This window comes from Oryx dammah, unplaced genomic scaffold, assembly GCF_014754425.2.
Source record: "Oryx dammah isolate SB20612 unplaced genomic scaffold, SCBI_Odam_1.1 HiC_scaffold_25, whole genome shotgun sequence".
NCBI lineage: Eukaryota > Metazoa > Chordata > Mammalia > Artiodactyla > Bovidae > Oryx > Oryx dammah.
Genome location: NW_024070209.1, coordinates 67,374,611 through 67,389,000, shown reverse-complemented (window position 1 = coordinate 67,389,000; position 14,390 = coordinate 67,374,611). Strand labels below are relative to the sequence as shown.

The following is a 14,390-nucleotide window of genomic DNA, read 5'->3' as shown; positions in this document are numbered from 1 at the left end:
GTATTTTTACCTAATCTGGGAGTTTATTTATTATCATAACTTATGTTTTTAACCTCATTTCTGTCTTTTTTAAAATTATTTACATATTTTCTATTTCTTACCTGCTCCTTTTGGCAATTGTTACTGAATGGGCCATCTAGTCTTTATTTTTAGACTTTCCAGCGTTGTATGATATGAGTGTGTGTAAACACATATATTTGCATATTTATACATATACAAACACATAATGTAAATATATTTGTTGAGCTGTTTTCCCAAGTCAATATTTTTTACCCCATCATTTTAGGGTCTGCGTAGTATTCCATTGTATGGAATTTCCATAATTTGAGTCATCCCCTATTAGTTAATAAAAATGAAAATAATATGTAATAAACTCTGTAACCACTAAGCAAGAATTTCCTGTTCCCCTCTTTCTCCAGCCCCTTATAACCTCTAGTGTACTTTCTGTCGCTATGAATTTACCTAGTCTAAATATTTCATGTAAGTAGAATCATATACAGTATTTGTCCTTTTGTGTCTGGTTTATTTCACTTAGCATGTTTCCAGAGCTCATCCATGTGTCAGAAACTTCATTCATTTTATGTATGTATCTACCACATTGTAAACATTCATCTGTTAATGGACCCTTGGGTTGTTTTCACTTTTTGGTTATCATGAGTAATGTTTACATTGGTGTACAACCTCGTTTTCATTTCTTTTGAGTATATATACTTGGGAGTGGAATTGCTGGGTCATGTGGTAATTCTATGTTTAATTACTTGAGGAAGTACCCAACTGTTTTCCACAGTGGCTGCACCATTTTACATTCACTCCAGCAATACACAAGGTTCCAATTTGTCCACGTTGTCACCAACATTTGTTATTTTTCATTTTTGTTTTAATTATAGCCATCTTAGTAGGTATGAAGATATTCAAACCCTCTGTGATTTTTTAATTGGATTGTTTGTCTCTTTGTTATTGAGTTGTAGGAATTCTTTATATATTCTGGATAGTAAACTCTTATTAGATATGATTTGTAAACATTTTCTCCCACTCTGTGCATAGGGCAATTTTATCTTATTATTTCCCCTAAAGAAATTCTTAAACACTGCTGCTGCTGCTAAGTCGCTTCAGTTGTGTCCGACTCTGTGTGACCCCATAGACGGCAGCCCATCAGGCTCCCCGTCCCTGGGATTCTCCATGCAAGAACACTGGAGTGGGTTGCCATTTCCTTCTCCAATGCATGAAAGTGAAAAGTGAAAGTGAAGTCGCTGTCCGACCCTCAGCGACCCCATGGACTGCAGCCTTCCAGCCTCCTCCACCCATGGGATTTTCCAGGCAAGAGTACTGGAGTGGGGTGCCATTGCCTTCTCCCTCTTAAACACTAACAATAGCTAAATAAGAGGTATAGTTTATTTTTTAAACATTTATTGCCAAATTGCCTCCTAGGAAAGTTAGACTAGTTTACAGTGCTTCCGTAATAGATGGTGAGTTTTCCCCAAGTCGTTCTCAAAGCTGGTTATGATCTCTTTAAACTTTGTTAAGGTATTTAGTGAAGAATGACGATCTGTTCTTATTTGTAATCTATTACATATTAGTGAAATTAAACATTATCCATAATAGTGTCCATTTTGTGTTTCATCTTTCATAGAGCTCATGTTTTCTTTTTGTCGAAGTTTTCCTTTTGGATTTTTTTTCCTTTTTCTTAGTAATCTGTACAAGCTCTTCAGATAGGGATATTAACCCTATATTATATGTTACAAATATTTTCCCATAGCTTCATTTACAGTCATCCTTGAATCTTACAATTGTTTTACTTACAGCTAGCTATATTTCAGCACTGCAAAATAAAATGACCTCACAGATTGTACAGAAATAGAAACAAGTTTCTGAATGCCTTGTAGACATAGTTAGAAACTCCGCAGTTCCAATCACCCAGTAGCTACACCTCTCCAAGCTATGAGTAGGTTCAAAATATTTAATTCACAGATCAAATCTTGACTTGACATTTACTGTGCTGGCAACACCAGCTTCTAGGGACATGAGTCTTGGTTTCATATTTCATATTCCTTCTGGTTTCCTCAAAGGAAAATCCCAGTAATGAGGGGTTTTGAGAAATGTCAATCATTTCTCATTACTCCCCACCATGTTACTTCTCGCCATGTTAGGACGAGAAGTCTGGTGCCAGGTAAAGAACAGCAATCCAGGATAACCGTCATGTTTTCCCTTATTTTCAGCAGACCTCAGCTGGCCCAGGATGAGGTTCTGGATGACTGATTCAGTAGCTTACCTTTTATTGTAAGCAGGTAGAAATGGAAATTGTGCTCTTAAGACCATTCATTAAAATATAATCTTTCTCTGTCTGGGATCCACATGAAATAATTACTATATTTAGAAGGCAGATATTTTCAGCTTCTAACCAGGCAGAAAGATTCACATCCATGTGAAAGGAGAGAGACTGGAAATATTTGAGAGTACCATCTTTAAAGGGAAGGATATCTGACAAGAAGGAGATGATAGGAAGTGTCTAAATACCTAGGTCAGAACCTCCTCCTTTCATCAGCATTTTCCCCTGGCTCCCATGACCCACCTTGATGAAGGAGTATAGAGACTTTCCATAGAGTCTCTTGAAGTTTCCCCGGATGTCCAACATGTCAATCTCCGCTCGAGAAACCATCACTCTGATAAGGGTGTCGTCATCGGTGCCCAAGCCCTAAGGAAGAAACCAGATCCTTGCATAGAGAGCTGAGCTGGTTTTCAGACAGGGCCCTTCGTTAGTCTATCAAGGCAAGACTATGTATCAGTCTTCCATTGACGTCCTTTGGACTATAACCTTAGGCGCCTGTGGAATGTGGCTCCTCCTCACAGAGCTCAAGACTTTCTCCAACTTATTTTTTCAACCCTCTGTGTGCCGACCAGCAGAGACCACCCTCTGCCCTCCTAGAGACATACCCTGTGCTCTCCAGCCCGCCTGCCTCACCTGCAGTGATCCCACCCACCACGTCATCCTTCCCTTCGAAGCTTCATCATCCTTCCTACCATGTAAAATCCTCTGATGTAAAACTTCCTTTAAGGCTCTGCTTAAATATACCAGTTCCTTATAAATTCGTTTTTGATCCTCACCCCCCAAACAAATATTTTTTTAAAATACCCTTTCCTTTGTGTCCTTATTATGATATTGGGATCCTCAGTGACTGTCTTACATTCTGTTTTGTTCTTATGGTGTTTTGCACATACCTGCCTTCCTGTCAAGGCTAGAAGTTTTCTGAGAGTAAGGACAGATTTTGATCTCTCTTGCCCCTCAGCAAGAGTGCTTGCACAGAGTACCATTCATGGTTAGGAGTTGGGGCTCTGAAGCCGGTCTGCCAGGGTTGGCATTCCTGTCCATTAGGACCCTGAGCAAATTGCTTAGCCTTTTTATGCCTCAGTTTTCTCATCTATGAAATGGAAGTTGGTAATGGTACATGCCCCACAGAGCTGTTATGGGGATAAAATTATACATATAAAGCATTAGGAAGAGTGATCACACATTATATAAGTACTCAATACGTATTATCTAGCATTATTATTAGCAAGCACTCGGTGAAGTATTTGAAGAATTTAACTGAATAGCTCAAGCTGATTTTGGCTACTTTGTGTGGGGTATGTAAATAAGCATATGAAGGTGGACATATAAGACCCTCAGAGCCATTCAGACGCCAACAATAAGGCCATTTACCTTCATGGATTTATAAAGCCTTTCAGCAAAATATGCAGATTTGTTCCTCATGCACTTTACTGTCAAGAGAATTAAAAAAAATGAAAAAATTACAGATAAAATCTATGAGAAAAAAGTGACAGTTGTTCTCATTGTTTCTACAAGGTCTGAAATAGTATCTCTTTATCGTTTTGTTGGAAAAATGTAGCCAACAATGTTTTATGAGCATAGAATATGCTAAATGCATTTTCCCAGGTGGAAAGTACCCTCAATTTATTGTCAAGTTCCTGAAGAAATACTTAATAAAGGCCATTAAAGCAAAGGCACCAAAAAATTTCAAATAGATTATTGTTATCTGTACCATATGAAATAGTTATTAGTTTTAACCATTCACAGACTTGCAAGAAGCAGTATAGGATTAACCTTTCCATGTATTGAGATATAAAGGCACAAAGGATAGAAAAATATATAAAGCCACATGGTACAATAACAATCAGGCTGTATATAGTATTTCTCACTTAAAATTCTAGCTTGCATATCATGAGTGCTTTAAAAAAATTTTTATCCCTGAAAAAAAATTTCTACCCCTGAAAAAAAATTTCTACCACCCATGATGACAAATTGAGAACAAGGAGGAAAGCCTGTAAACATTTGTTTCTCCATGCCCCATTTCCTACCAGCTTACCTATGGCCAGCAGAGCGTCTTCAAAGCTGCCAGATGTTTCAGATTTAATACTCTGTTCAATATCCTTTTGTGCTATCCTTTTGTATTCATCAAACACTACAAACAATAACAAAATGAAATTATAAAAAAATAAAAAAGGAATAGAGGAAACTAAAATGTTTAAGAGAAAGAGCTTTTTTAACTAGACTTTACTGGTTATTCTCTGGCATTTTTCAAGAGGAAACTAGTTCGCAACGTGGGTGAGAACCAGGGTGCCTATGACAAGTGGAATGGGCCAGAGGAGATGTGGAAGGAATGTTGTGAATCTTGGAAGACATAAAGCAAGTCATTTCCCTTCTGTGGGAATCTGTTTTCACCAAATAAAGTGGAGATTTATGAGTGGAGTGTATCTGGAAAGATACACTTTCTTTTCTCATTGTTTCTTTGATAAGCAGAGTGTGTCTCTTCTTTAATTTTTGCCTTGGCAATCACCTGTATATTCAACTTCCTTTCAGCTCATCAAAACTAGAGCAATTCCTATTTACATCAAGACATGGAAGCACCTAAATGTTCATCAGCAAGTAAATGGATAAAGAAGATGTGATATATATAAATACACACACACAATAGAATATTACTGAGCCATCAAAAAGAATGAAATAATGCCATCTGCAGCAATATGGATGGACATAGAGATTATCATACTAAATGAAGTCAGAGAAAAAAAATATTATATGATATCACTTATAAGTGGAATCTAAAAAAAATGATACAAATAAACTTATTTACATAACAGATGCAGATTCAAAGATATAGAAAACAAACTTATGGTTACCAAAAGGAAAATGCAGAGGAGGGAAAAATTAGGAGTTTTGGATTAGCAGATAAAAACTAGTACATATAAAATAGATAAACAATAATATCCTACTGTAGAGCATAGGGAACTATATTTGGTATCTTATAATAACCTATAAAGGAAAAGAATCTGAAGAAGAATATATATATATATATACACATACACATAACTGAATCACTGCTGTATAGTGGAAAGTAACACAACATTGTAAATCAACTATATTTTTTTTAAAAATTAGAGCAATTCAACCTTTTCTAAACTTAGTCACATTTGAGAAGATCTGCTTGCATCTTTTAATAGACTTTAACATAACTAAAAATTCTCCCCTTTCTTAACGAATATTTTAAAATGTTAAGGGTTTTCCCATGTGGCTCAGTGGTAAAGAATCCAACTACCAATGCATAAGAGGTGAGTTTGATCCCTGAGTAGGGAAGATTCCCTGGAGGAGGAAATGGCCACCCACTCCAGTATTCTTGCCAGGAAAATCCCATGAACAGAGGCGCCTGGTGGACTGCAGTCCATGGGGTTGCAAAGAGCCAGATACAACCGAGCAACTAAGCACACACACACACTTTAAAATGTTATATACATATTTTCCTCTCTTGCTGCCTCCTCTGGAGCCTACTTAGAGTGTGTGTCTGTTTTATCTTCTTAACACTGCTTTCTTTGGAATGCTATCCCACAACCCCATCAGTGATTCTCACAGGACTGTCAAACCAGGGACACTCCTTTCACTGAACATATACCATAAGCTCGAACAACTGAGTGAGCAGTTCATTCAACTAGGACCAATCAGCCTTACTCTCCTGGAAATTTTTTGACTGAGCAGACCATGAGGATGGCTAAAAGCACAGGAATTTTTAACCTCAGAGAATGTAAGCATCACCTGGCAAACCCGTTAAACTACTTGGGTGTCACTCTCAGAAATTCTAAATCAGCCTATCTGAAGTAGGGGTTCAAGAATCAGCGTTGTGATTTTATTTTGACTCATTTTTGGCTGTCTTGGGTTCTGGCTGCTGCACTTGGGCTTGCTCTAGTTGCAGTGAGTGGGAGTTCTTCTCTAGTTTGCAGGGCTCGGACTCCTCACTGCAGTGGCCTTTCTTGTTGCGAGGAGCACAGGATCTGGGGCGTGCCAGTCCAGTAGCTGTGGCACACAGGCTTAGTTGCTCTACGGTATGTGGAATCTTCCCAGACCAGAGATAGAACCCATGTCTCCTGCATTGGTAGGCAGATTCTTGGACCACCAGGGAAATCCAAGAATCAGCATTTTTAATGAAAACCTGATTTTTGAAAACTCTACCTTAGAAATGAATCCATGACTCCCTTCTACTGAGATTTCCCAGAACTGCCTTGATTTCTAGTCTTTCTAGAGCTATTCAGCTCTCTTCAGTACAGTGAACTGCTAGCATTTTCCATGTCTTTTTTATCCCATTTTATATTGTCTCCTCTTTTCCTATGTAATTATTTAGTGTGTATCACTTGGAATTAAAAAATCCAATTGACACATTTTCTAAGCCTCAGTTTTCTCTACTCTAAACTGGGGAAAAGAAGAGAAGCACAAGGCAAAATAGAAAAGGAAAGACATATCCATATGAACGCAGAGTTCCAAAGAACAGCAAGGAGAGAAAAGAAAGCCTTCCTCAGTGATCAATGCAAAGAAATAGAGGAAATAAATAGAATGGGAAGATCTCTTCAAGATAATTAGAGATACTAATGGAACATTTCTTGCAAAGATAGGCACCAATAAAGGACAGAAATGGTATGGACCTAACAGAAGCAGAAGATATTAAGAAGAGGTGGCAAAAAATACACAGAAAATACAGAAAAGATCTTCACGACCCGGATAATCACGATGGTGTGATCAATCACCTAAAGCCAAACATCCTGGAATGTGAAGTCAAGTGGGCCTTAGGAAGCATCACTCCAAACAAAGCTAGTGGAGGTGATGGAATTCCAGTTGAGCTGTTTCAAATCCTGAAAGATGATGCTGTGAAAGTGTTGCACTCAATATGCCAGCAAATTTGGAAAACTTAGTAGTGGCCACAGAACTGGAAAAGGTCAGTTTTCATTCCAATCCCAAAGAAAGGCAATGCCAAAGAATGCTCAAACTACCGCACAATTTCACTCATTTCACATGCTAGGCTCCCTTGTGGCTCAGCTGGTAAAGAATCTGCCTGCGATGCAGGAGACCTGGGTCCAATCATCCCTGGGTTGGGAAGATCCCCTGGAGAAGGAAAGGCTACCCACTCCAGTATTCTGGCCTAGAGAATTACACGAACTGTATAGTCCATGGGGTCGCAAAGAGTTGGACACGACTGAGTGACTTTCACTCTCTTTCTTTCACATGCTAGCAAAGTAATGCTCAAAATTCTCCAAGCCAAGCTTCAATAGTACGTGAACTATGAACTTCCAGATGTTCCAGCTGGATTTAGAAAAGGCAGAGAAACCAGAGATCAAATTGTTGACATCCATTGGATCATCAAAAAAGCAAGAGAGTTCCAGAAAAACATTTATTTCTGCTTTATTGACTATCCCAAAGCCTTTGACTGTATGGATCACAATAAACTGTGAAAAATTCTTAAAGAGATGGGAATACTAGATCACCTGACCTGCCTCTTGAGAAATTTGTATGCAGGTCAAGAAGCAACAGAACTGGACATGGAACAACAGACTGGTTCCAAATAGGAAAAGGAATACATCAAGGCCATATATTGTCACCCTGCATATTTAACTTCTATGCAGAGTACATCATGAGAAACGCTGGGCTGGAGGAAGCACAGCTGGAATCAAGATTGCCGGGAGAAATATCAATAACCTCAGATAGGCAGATGACGTCACCCTTATGGCAGAAAGTGAAGAAGAACTAAAGAGCCTTTTGATGAAAGTGAAAGTGAAAGAGGAGAGTGAAAAAGTTGGCTTGAAGCTCAACATTCAGAAAACGAAGATCATGGCAAATAGATGGGGGAACAGTGGAAACAGTGTCAGACTTTATTTTTTTGGGCTCCAAAATCACTGCAGATGGTGACTGCAGCCATGAAATTAAAAGACGCTTGCTCTAGACAGCATATTGAAAAGCAGAGACATTACTTTGCCAACAGACGTCCATCTAGTCAAGGCTATGTTTTTTCCAGTAGTCATGTATGGATGTGAGAATTGGACTGTAAAGAAAGCTGAGCGCTGAAGAATTGATGCTTTTGAACTGTGGTGTTGGAGAAGACTCTTGAGAGTCCCTTGGACTGCAATGAGATCCAACCAGTCCATCCTAAGGGAAATCAGTCCTGAATATTTATTGGAAAAACTGATGCTGAAGCTGAAACGCCAATACTTTGGTCACCTGATGCGAAGAGTTGACTCACTGGAAAAGACCCTGATGCTGGGAAAGACTGAAGGCGGGAGGAGAAGGGGATGATGGAGGATGGCATCACCGACTCAGTGGGCATGAGTATGAGTAAACTCTGGGAGTTGGTGATGGACAGGGAGGCCTGGCATGCTGCAGTCCATGGGGTCGCAAAGAGTTGGACATGACTGAGTGACTGAACTGAAAATGGGGAAAATAATGTCTGCTTTCATTGTTATGTTGCAACAAACAATACTTATAATATACTAAGCACTGCACCTGGAAAATAGAGAATTAACAAAATTTTAGTTATTATGAATCCTCACTATTGTTGGTTGGTAAGAAAACTACGATGTTTTCTTTGTTCAAATAATGCTTAAAAGATTTTCTTCCAGTGGCTTACAAGCACAAGTTACACTACTGACTTGTGCCTAGAAGTTAAAATTGTTAAAAATATATTAATATTTGCATTAAATCCACGTCTGAGGACATGCAGTTCCTGAAAAGTATCACCAGGGGGAGATGTGCTTTATTAATAATCAGGCAAGGGAAGGCAAAAAAATAGGGAGCTGAATCAGAAGTTGGTGCATCTGATGATGCTTGTGTGCACAGTCGTGTCTGACTCTTTGCAACCCCACGGACTGTAGCATGCCTGGCTCCTCTGTCCGTGAAGATTCACCAGGCAAGAATATTGGAGTGGGTTGTCATTTCCTTCTCCAGACCATCTTCCTGACCCAAGAATTGAACCTGGGTCTCCTACACTGGCGGGTGGATTCTTTCTGAGCTACCTGGGAAGTCCTGCATCTGGTGATAGTTCATGACATTTAATAACTGGAATAATCACTTACTGTCAGTGTGGAATACCTGAAATAATTGCAACTTTCAAATATATTGTAATTTTCAATTATTTTTTAAAGTTTTCAATTTAGCAAACTCATTCGCCTCAAATTTCTCACCAGTTTTGTAAACTGCGAGTGATTATAAGGGCATGATGAGTTTATAAAATTAGGATACAGCATAAAGACCTAGAGAGCTTATATAAAAGATGAAATATCTTGCTAAACCTTTAACAGGAAGAAAAACCAGACAACAAATATTCTACAGCTGTATAGTGCCTTTTCCCCAAAGAACTCAAAAGTACATTACAAAGACTAGCACTATCAGAAACAAAACGGAAACTTTACATATAGGAAACAAAATCTGAAATTATCCACTCTTCATCTTCTGCAACATACCCCCTAAAGAAATTACTTCTATTAGCTTTTTACAACTTGGATGTTAAATAAGAATAAATGTCAACAAATATTTCTATTTTAATACTTGCTGATGTACTAAAGATTTTGTCTTACATAACTAAATTTAAATAGAGCTACTTTAGAAAAAAAGATTGACTATGGAAGTGAGTTTCCTACAAACAGTAATGCCAAACTTCTATGAACATATATGCTAATTACTCATAATTAATCTTCCAGCAATTGACTCTCACACATATCATTGCACTTAACAGTTTCCAAACTGAGACATCTAAGACAGTTCAGTATAATTAGGTCTTTGCACCAAGTAAAGGAATAAAAGTTGTCAATTACGGGTAATATCATCTTCACTATCTTTCAAATAGTTTCTTTAGAAAAAAAAGCAAGTGCCTTACCATGCAACAGATGATTTCGATTCCGAGAACAGAGAATAGTTAGAAATTTCACCTCATCTGTCCCCCATTTCTTCTCTCCAGCCTCATACAGGTCCTGAAGCCAAACAAAGCACAAGTTTAAAACACAACAGAGAAGGCGCCAGAACATCTGTAAATATTTCCAGAACTTCAAAGAGCGGGAGTTGGCTTAGTTTTATTTTCCTGGTGACGGGGGTAGAATTGGTGTTGGCAGTGAGTGGAAATGACTCAGGATTTTTCCTTAGGTATAAGACTATATACCTAATGGAACTCTATGATATCTCCCGGAGAGTCAGAGCAAACATGCAGACTTCGTGGTTTAAGAACCAAAAGGAATTCTTAGACTTGGGCTGTTCCATATGGTAGCCACTAACCACATGTGGCTATTTGAATTTTAATTAACTACAGAAGATTTAAAATTCAACCCCCAGCCATACCAGCCACATGTCAAGGGCTCAATTGCCACATGTGGCTAGTGGCTACCCATACTAGACACAGAAGCTGTAGAACATTTTCAACATTAGAGAAAGTTCTATCGGACAACACCACTCTAGAATGACCCATGATTTACTTCTCTCTAGTGGCACGTGGCTTCTCTGCCCACTGTTCATTTATAACCACCAGCTGGCTTGTTAAATTTCTCAAAATACCCTTCACTGATACATTTTGTCGCTCCTTGGGCTTATCTCCATCTACTCAGCTGTTTCTTCACCTCCCTCTCTGCTGCCTCATGATTAAAGAGTCAGTTCTCAGGACCATGGAATTTTATCATTTTACAGTTGATTTACAATGTTGTGTTAATTTCAGGTGTTTAGCAAAATCAATCAGTTATACATATATACACTTTCTTCTAGATTCTTTTTTCTATACAGAGGACTGTGGAATTTTAAAGCTGGCAGGGCACAAAAGGTTTATCTAATTCAGTGTTTTTCAAATTTGATTCTCAGCAGGCTTGTGACTGCTTCAATCAATAAAGTACAGGGGCAGTGACTGATTTCTGAGGCTAGGTCATAAAGGTCAGGCAGCTTTGGTTCTCATGGAATGCTGGCTTTCTAGGTGGTCCCTCTTGAAAGGCAGCCGCCATGCTCTGGGAAGCCCACGCCACCTGAAGAGGCCACAGGTAGGAGACCCTTTTGAAGGCTGAGGTGAGCCCGGTTCATAGCCCAGACACCAGACACGAGTGATGGAGACTCCTACCCCCAGCCATCTGAGCCGCCTCTAGCTGTTCCAGTCTTCCCAGCTAAGACCTCTGACATTACAAGTTTGAGGTGGTTCGTTATACAGCAATTTTAACTAGAACATGTGGGCAAACAAGGAACTTTCCATCTGTCATAGAATGATACTTTTGTAAAATACCAGAAAAACTAACTTGAAAAGAGTAAAGTTTTAGTTATGGGTAGAAAATGGTATCTTTTTGTGTTAGTTTTTTAAGATAACTAGTGAGGTTGGTCATTTTTTGGTGTATTAGCCATTTCTATTTTTTTTTTTTTTTTGAGTTGCCTGTTAACGTCCAATGTCTTTTTTTTTTAAATAAACGGGGCATTATTATTCAGAACAAATATGAATAAGAGTAAGTTTCAGTAACAGTATTGAAACTGTAGTTTACTTATATATTTTCATATTAAGCTTACTATACATAGTGTGAAATTTCTCCCCATTCTATCATTTGATCTTTAATTTTGTTTGTGGTATTGTTTGGTAAAACAATTCTTTCTTTTTAAAATTTAGCCAAACTACTGATCCTTTTCCTTTATGGTTTCTATCTTAAAGAAAATGCATACAAAATCCCTTCCCAGTTCCAGATTTAAAAAAAGAATATTTAACTTTTTTATACTACCTTTATGGTTTACTTTATTTATGCTAAAAATTTCAATCTATTTGGAATTTATTTTGCTGTCAGGTGAAAGTCAGGATCTAACTTGATTGTTTCCCAAGTGGTCAGCCAATTCTTCCAACTCCACTGAGTAATCTGTGCTTTCTTCACTGACTTGAAATGCATGCATTCTGTATATATTCCTGTATATTCTCCCATAGGCTTGGTTCTGCTCTTAGACTTTCTAATTATCCCATTGACTTTTCCCTATCTTACACCAGGACCACATGCTTTAATTCATTTGTACATTTATTATACATTTAATTATATATTAGGGCAAGTCTGTCCATATCCTTCTTGTTGAGATTCTAATCTCCACTGTCTTTCCTCTATAGTCCTCATCTGTTGTTTTTTTAATTTTATTATTTTTTTTTTATTATTTTTTGATCACATGGCATGTGGGATCTTAGTTCCCTGACTAGGGATCAAACCTGCATCCCTTGCAATGAAAGTGCAAAGTCTTAACCACTGAACTACCAGGGAAGTCCCTATAGTCCTCATCTTATGTGATTGTTTTGTCTTTTTTTTTCCCTGAAAATTGGAGGTATTTTCAGCGTTGCCTTTGACAACAATGACTGTTTTGTGCAGTGTCGTTTCTGATCAGTACCGCTTCTAATAAATGTTTATTCTGTCTTTCCTTGTTTCTTTTTAGAATATTTATTTATTTTTGGCTGCATCAGGTCTGAGTTGTGACACATGGGCTCTAGAGCACAAGGGTCAATAGTTGTGGTGCTCAGGCTTAGCTGCCCCGGGCATGAGGGATTTTAGTTTCCCACCAGGGACTGAACCCGAGTCCCCTGCATTGGAAGGCAGATTCTTAACCACTGGACCACTAGGGAAGTCTCCTTTCCTTGTGTCTAAGAACACTTCCCTTCCACTTATCTAGCCTTCTCTTTATCTCTTGTTTTCATGTAGCTCCATTTTCAGCTCCATTACTTTCTCATTGCATCTTTTTTTTTTTAAAGTTCTTGTTTAGTTAATTAAAATCTGTCCTTCTCTTAGGTATGTCAGGATCCAGAGCGATCTGAAATCTGTCTCTTCCTTAAAGTGAGCCCCTGTTTGCCTCCCTTTGGGCCCCAGTTTCTTCATGGGCCACATAGTATTTGAGTTGAGATTAGTGCATGTTCATGATCTTTGATCTTGAAATAATAAACAGTTTATCCAGACCTGGTTTTCTGCAAGGAACACAGTGCAATGGATTCTTCTTTGAGCTCCTCACTTTCATCTGGATGAATTTTAATCAGGAGGACTTGCTGCAAGTCCAGTGGAGGCGGCTGAGACACAGCCAAGTCTTCCCTGAGGAGTCTCCCCATTTGCAGGAAGCCACTCTATTTCCATCGGGGGCAGTGTGTGTGTGTGTGTGTGTGTGTGTGTGTGTGTGAACCTCTTTTCTGGGGCAGGAATAACTCCTGCATCCTTGGCCCAGCTTTGCTGCCCATCTGGCACGGTTTCCAGTTTTGATGCACATCTCTCTCTATTTTTGTATTTCTTGGTTTGTTTTTCAAAGGGAGTCAAATATGTGCCATATTCTAACAAAAGCTCTGAAGGGCATTTTCAATGTGCTTTTAATACATTATGTATTTCTTTTTCAAGTAGGAATTCTGAACACTATCTGTTACTTCCTTGAGTGCAATTTTCACCTCAAGAATAGATAAAATTGCACATTTAGTTTCTCTATATTTAAAATTTTCTACCTTTGATAATAAATTACTACCTAATTTCACCTGTTTTGATAATTCTTCTCATCACAAACTCATTTACTTGCCTCAAAATCCAGTTCCATAATACCCAAAGTCTGCAAATGTCCCTTTGCTGATGTACGTTAAAGAACAAAGCCTGACCAGATTTTCCTCCTGTTTTATTTTGGAAGAAGAGTGGAAACCTTGGACAGTGGTTCTTAAATTCCTTGTTTCGTTGTAAGACTTGGACGATACAGAAAAATGAGTTCTAGTTCTTCCAACTTCCCCCAGCCCATATTTGTTTTTAAGTACCTTTTCACCTGGTCACTTCCAAGGAGAACTATGCTCCTTGAAGAACTCCCAAATATTTGTTGAACTGCATGGTTTTTTTGTGTTTTTTAAAAATTAGGTATAATTGACATATAACATTATGTTAGTTTCAGGTGTAGAGCATAATAATTTTATATTTGTATATATTGTGAAATGACCCCCACAATGAGTCTAGTTACCATCTAGTACCATATATAATTACAAAGTATTTTTTCTTATGATAAGCACTCTTAAGATCTATTCTCTTTGGAACTTTCAAGTATGCAATATAGTATTATTGTTTTTTTTAACACAATTTTATTTATTTAC

At 38.1% G+C, this 14,390-nt stretch overlaps 1 protein-coding gene across 1 annotated transcript in view; it reads right to left on the bottom strand.

Annotated features, from left to right (window-relative positions):
- The window catches only part of ANXA4 (annexin A4), a 77,801-nt gene that overhangs the window by 2,540 nt on the left and 60,871 nt on the right, over positions 1–14,390 (bottom strand). Inside the window, exons 9-12 of the mRNA XM_040224111.1 lie at positions 10,182–10,275; positions 4,362–4,457; positions 3,698–3,756; positions 2,570–2,692 (exon numbers count right to left, since the gene is read on the bottom strand). Coding sequence (XP_040080045.1) covers positions 2,570–2,692; positions 3,698–3,756; positions 4,362–4,457; positions 10,182–10,275 — 372 coding nt within the window. The remainder of the gene's footprint in view (positions 1–2,569; positions 2,693–3,697; positions 3,757–4,361; positions 4,458–10,181; positions 10,276–14,390) is intronic.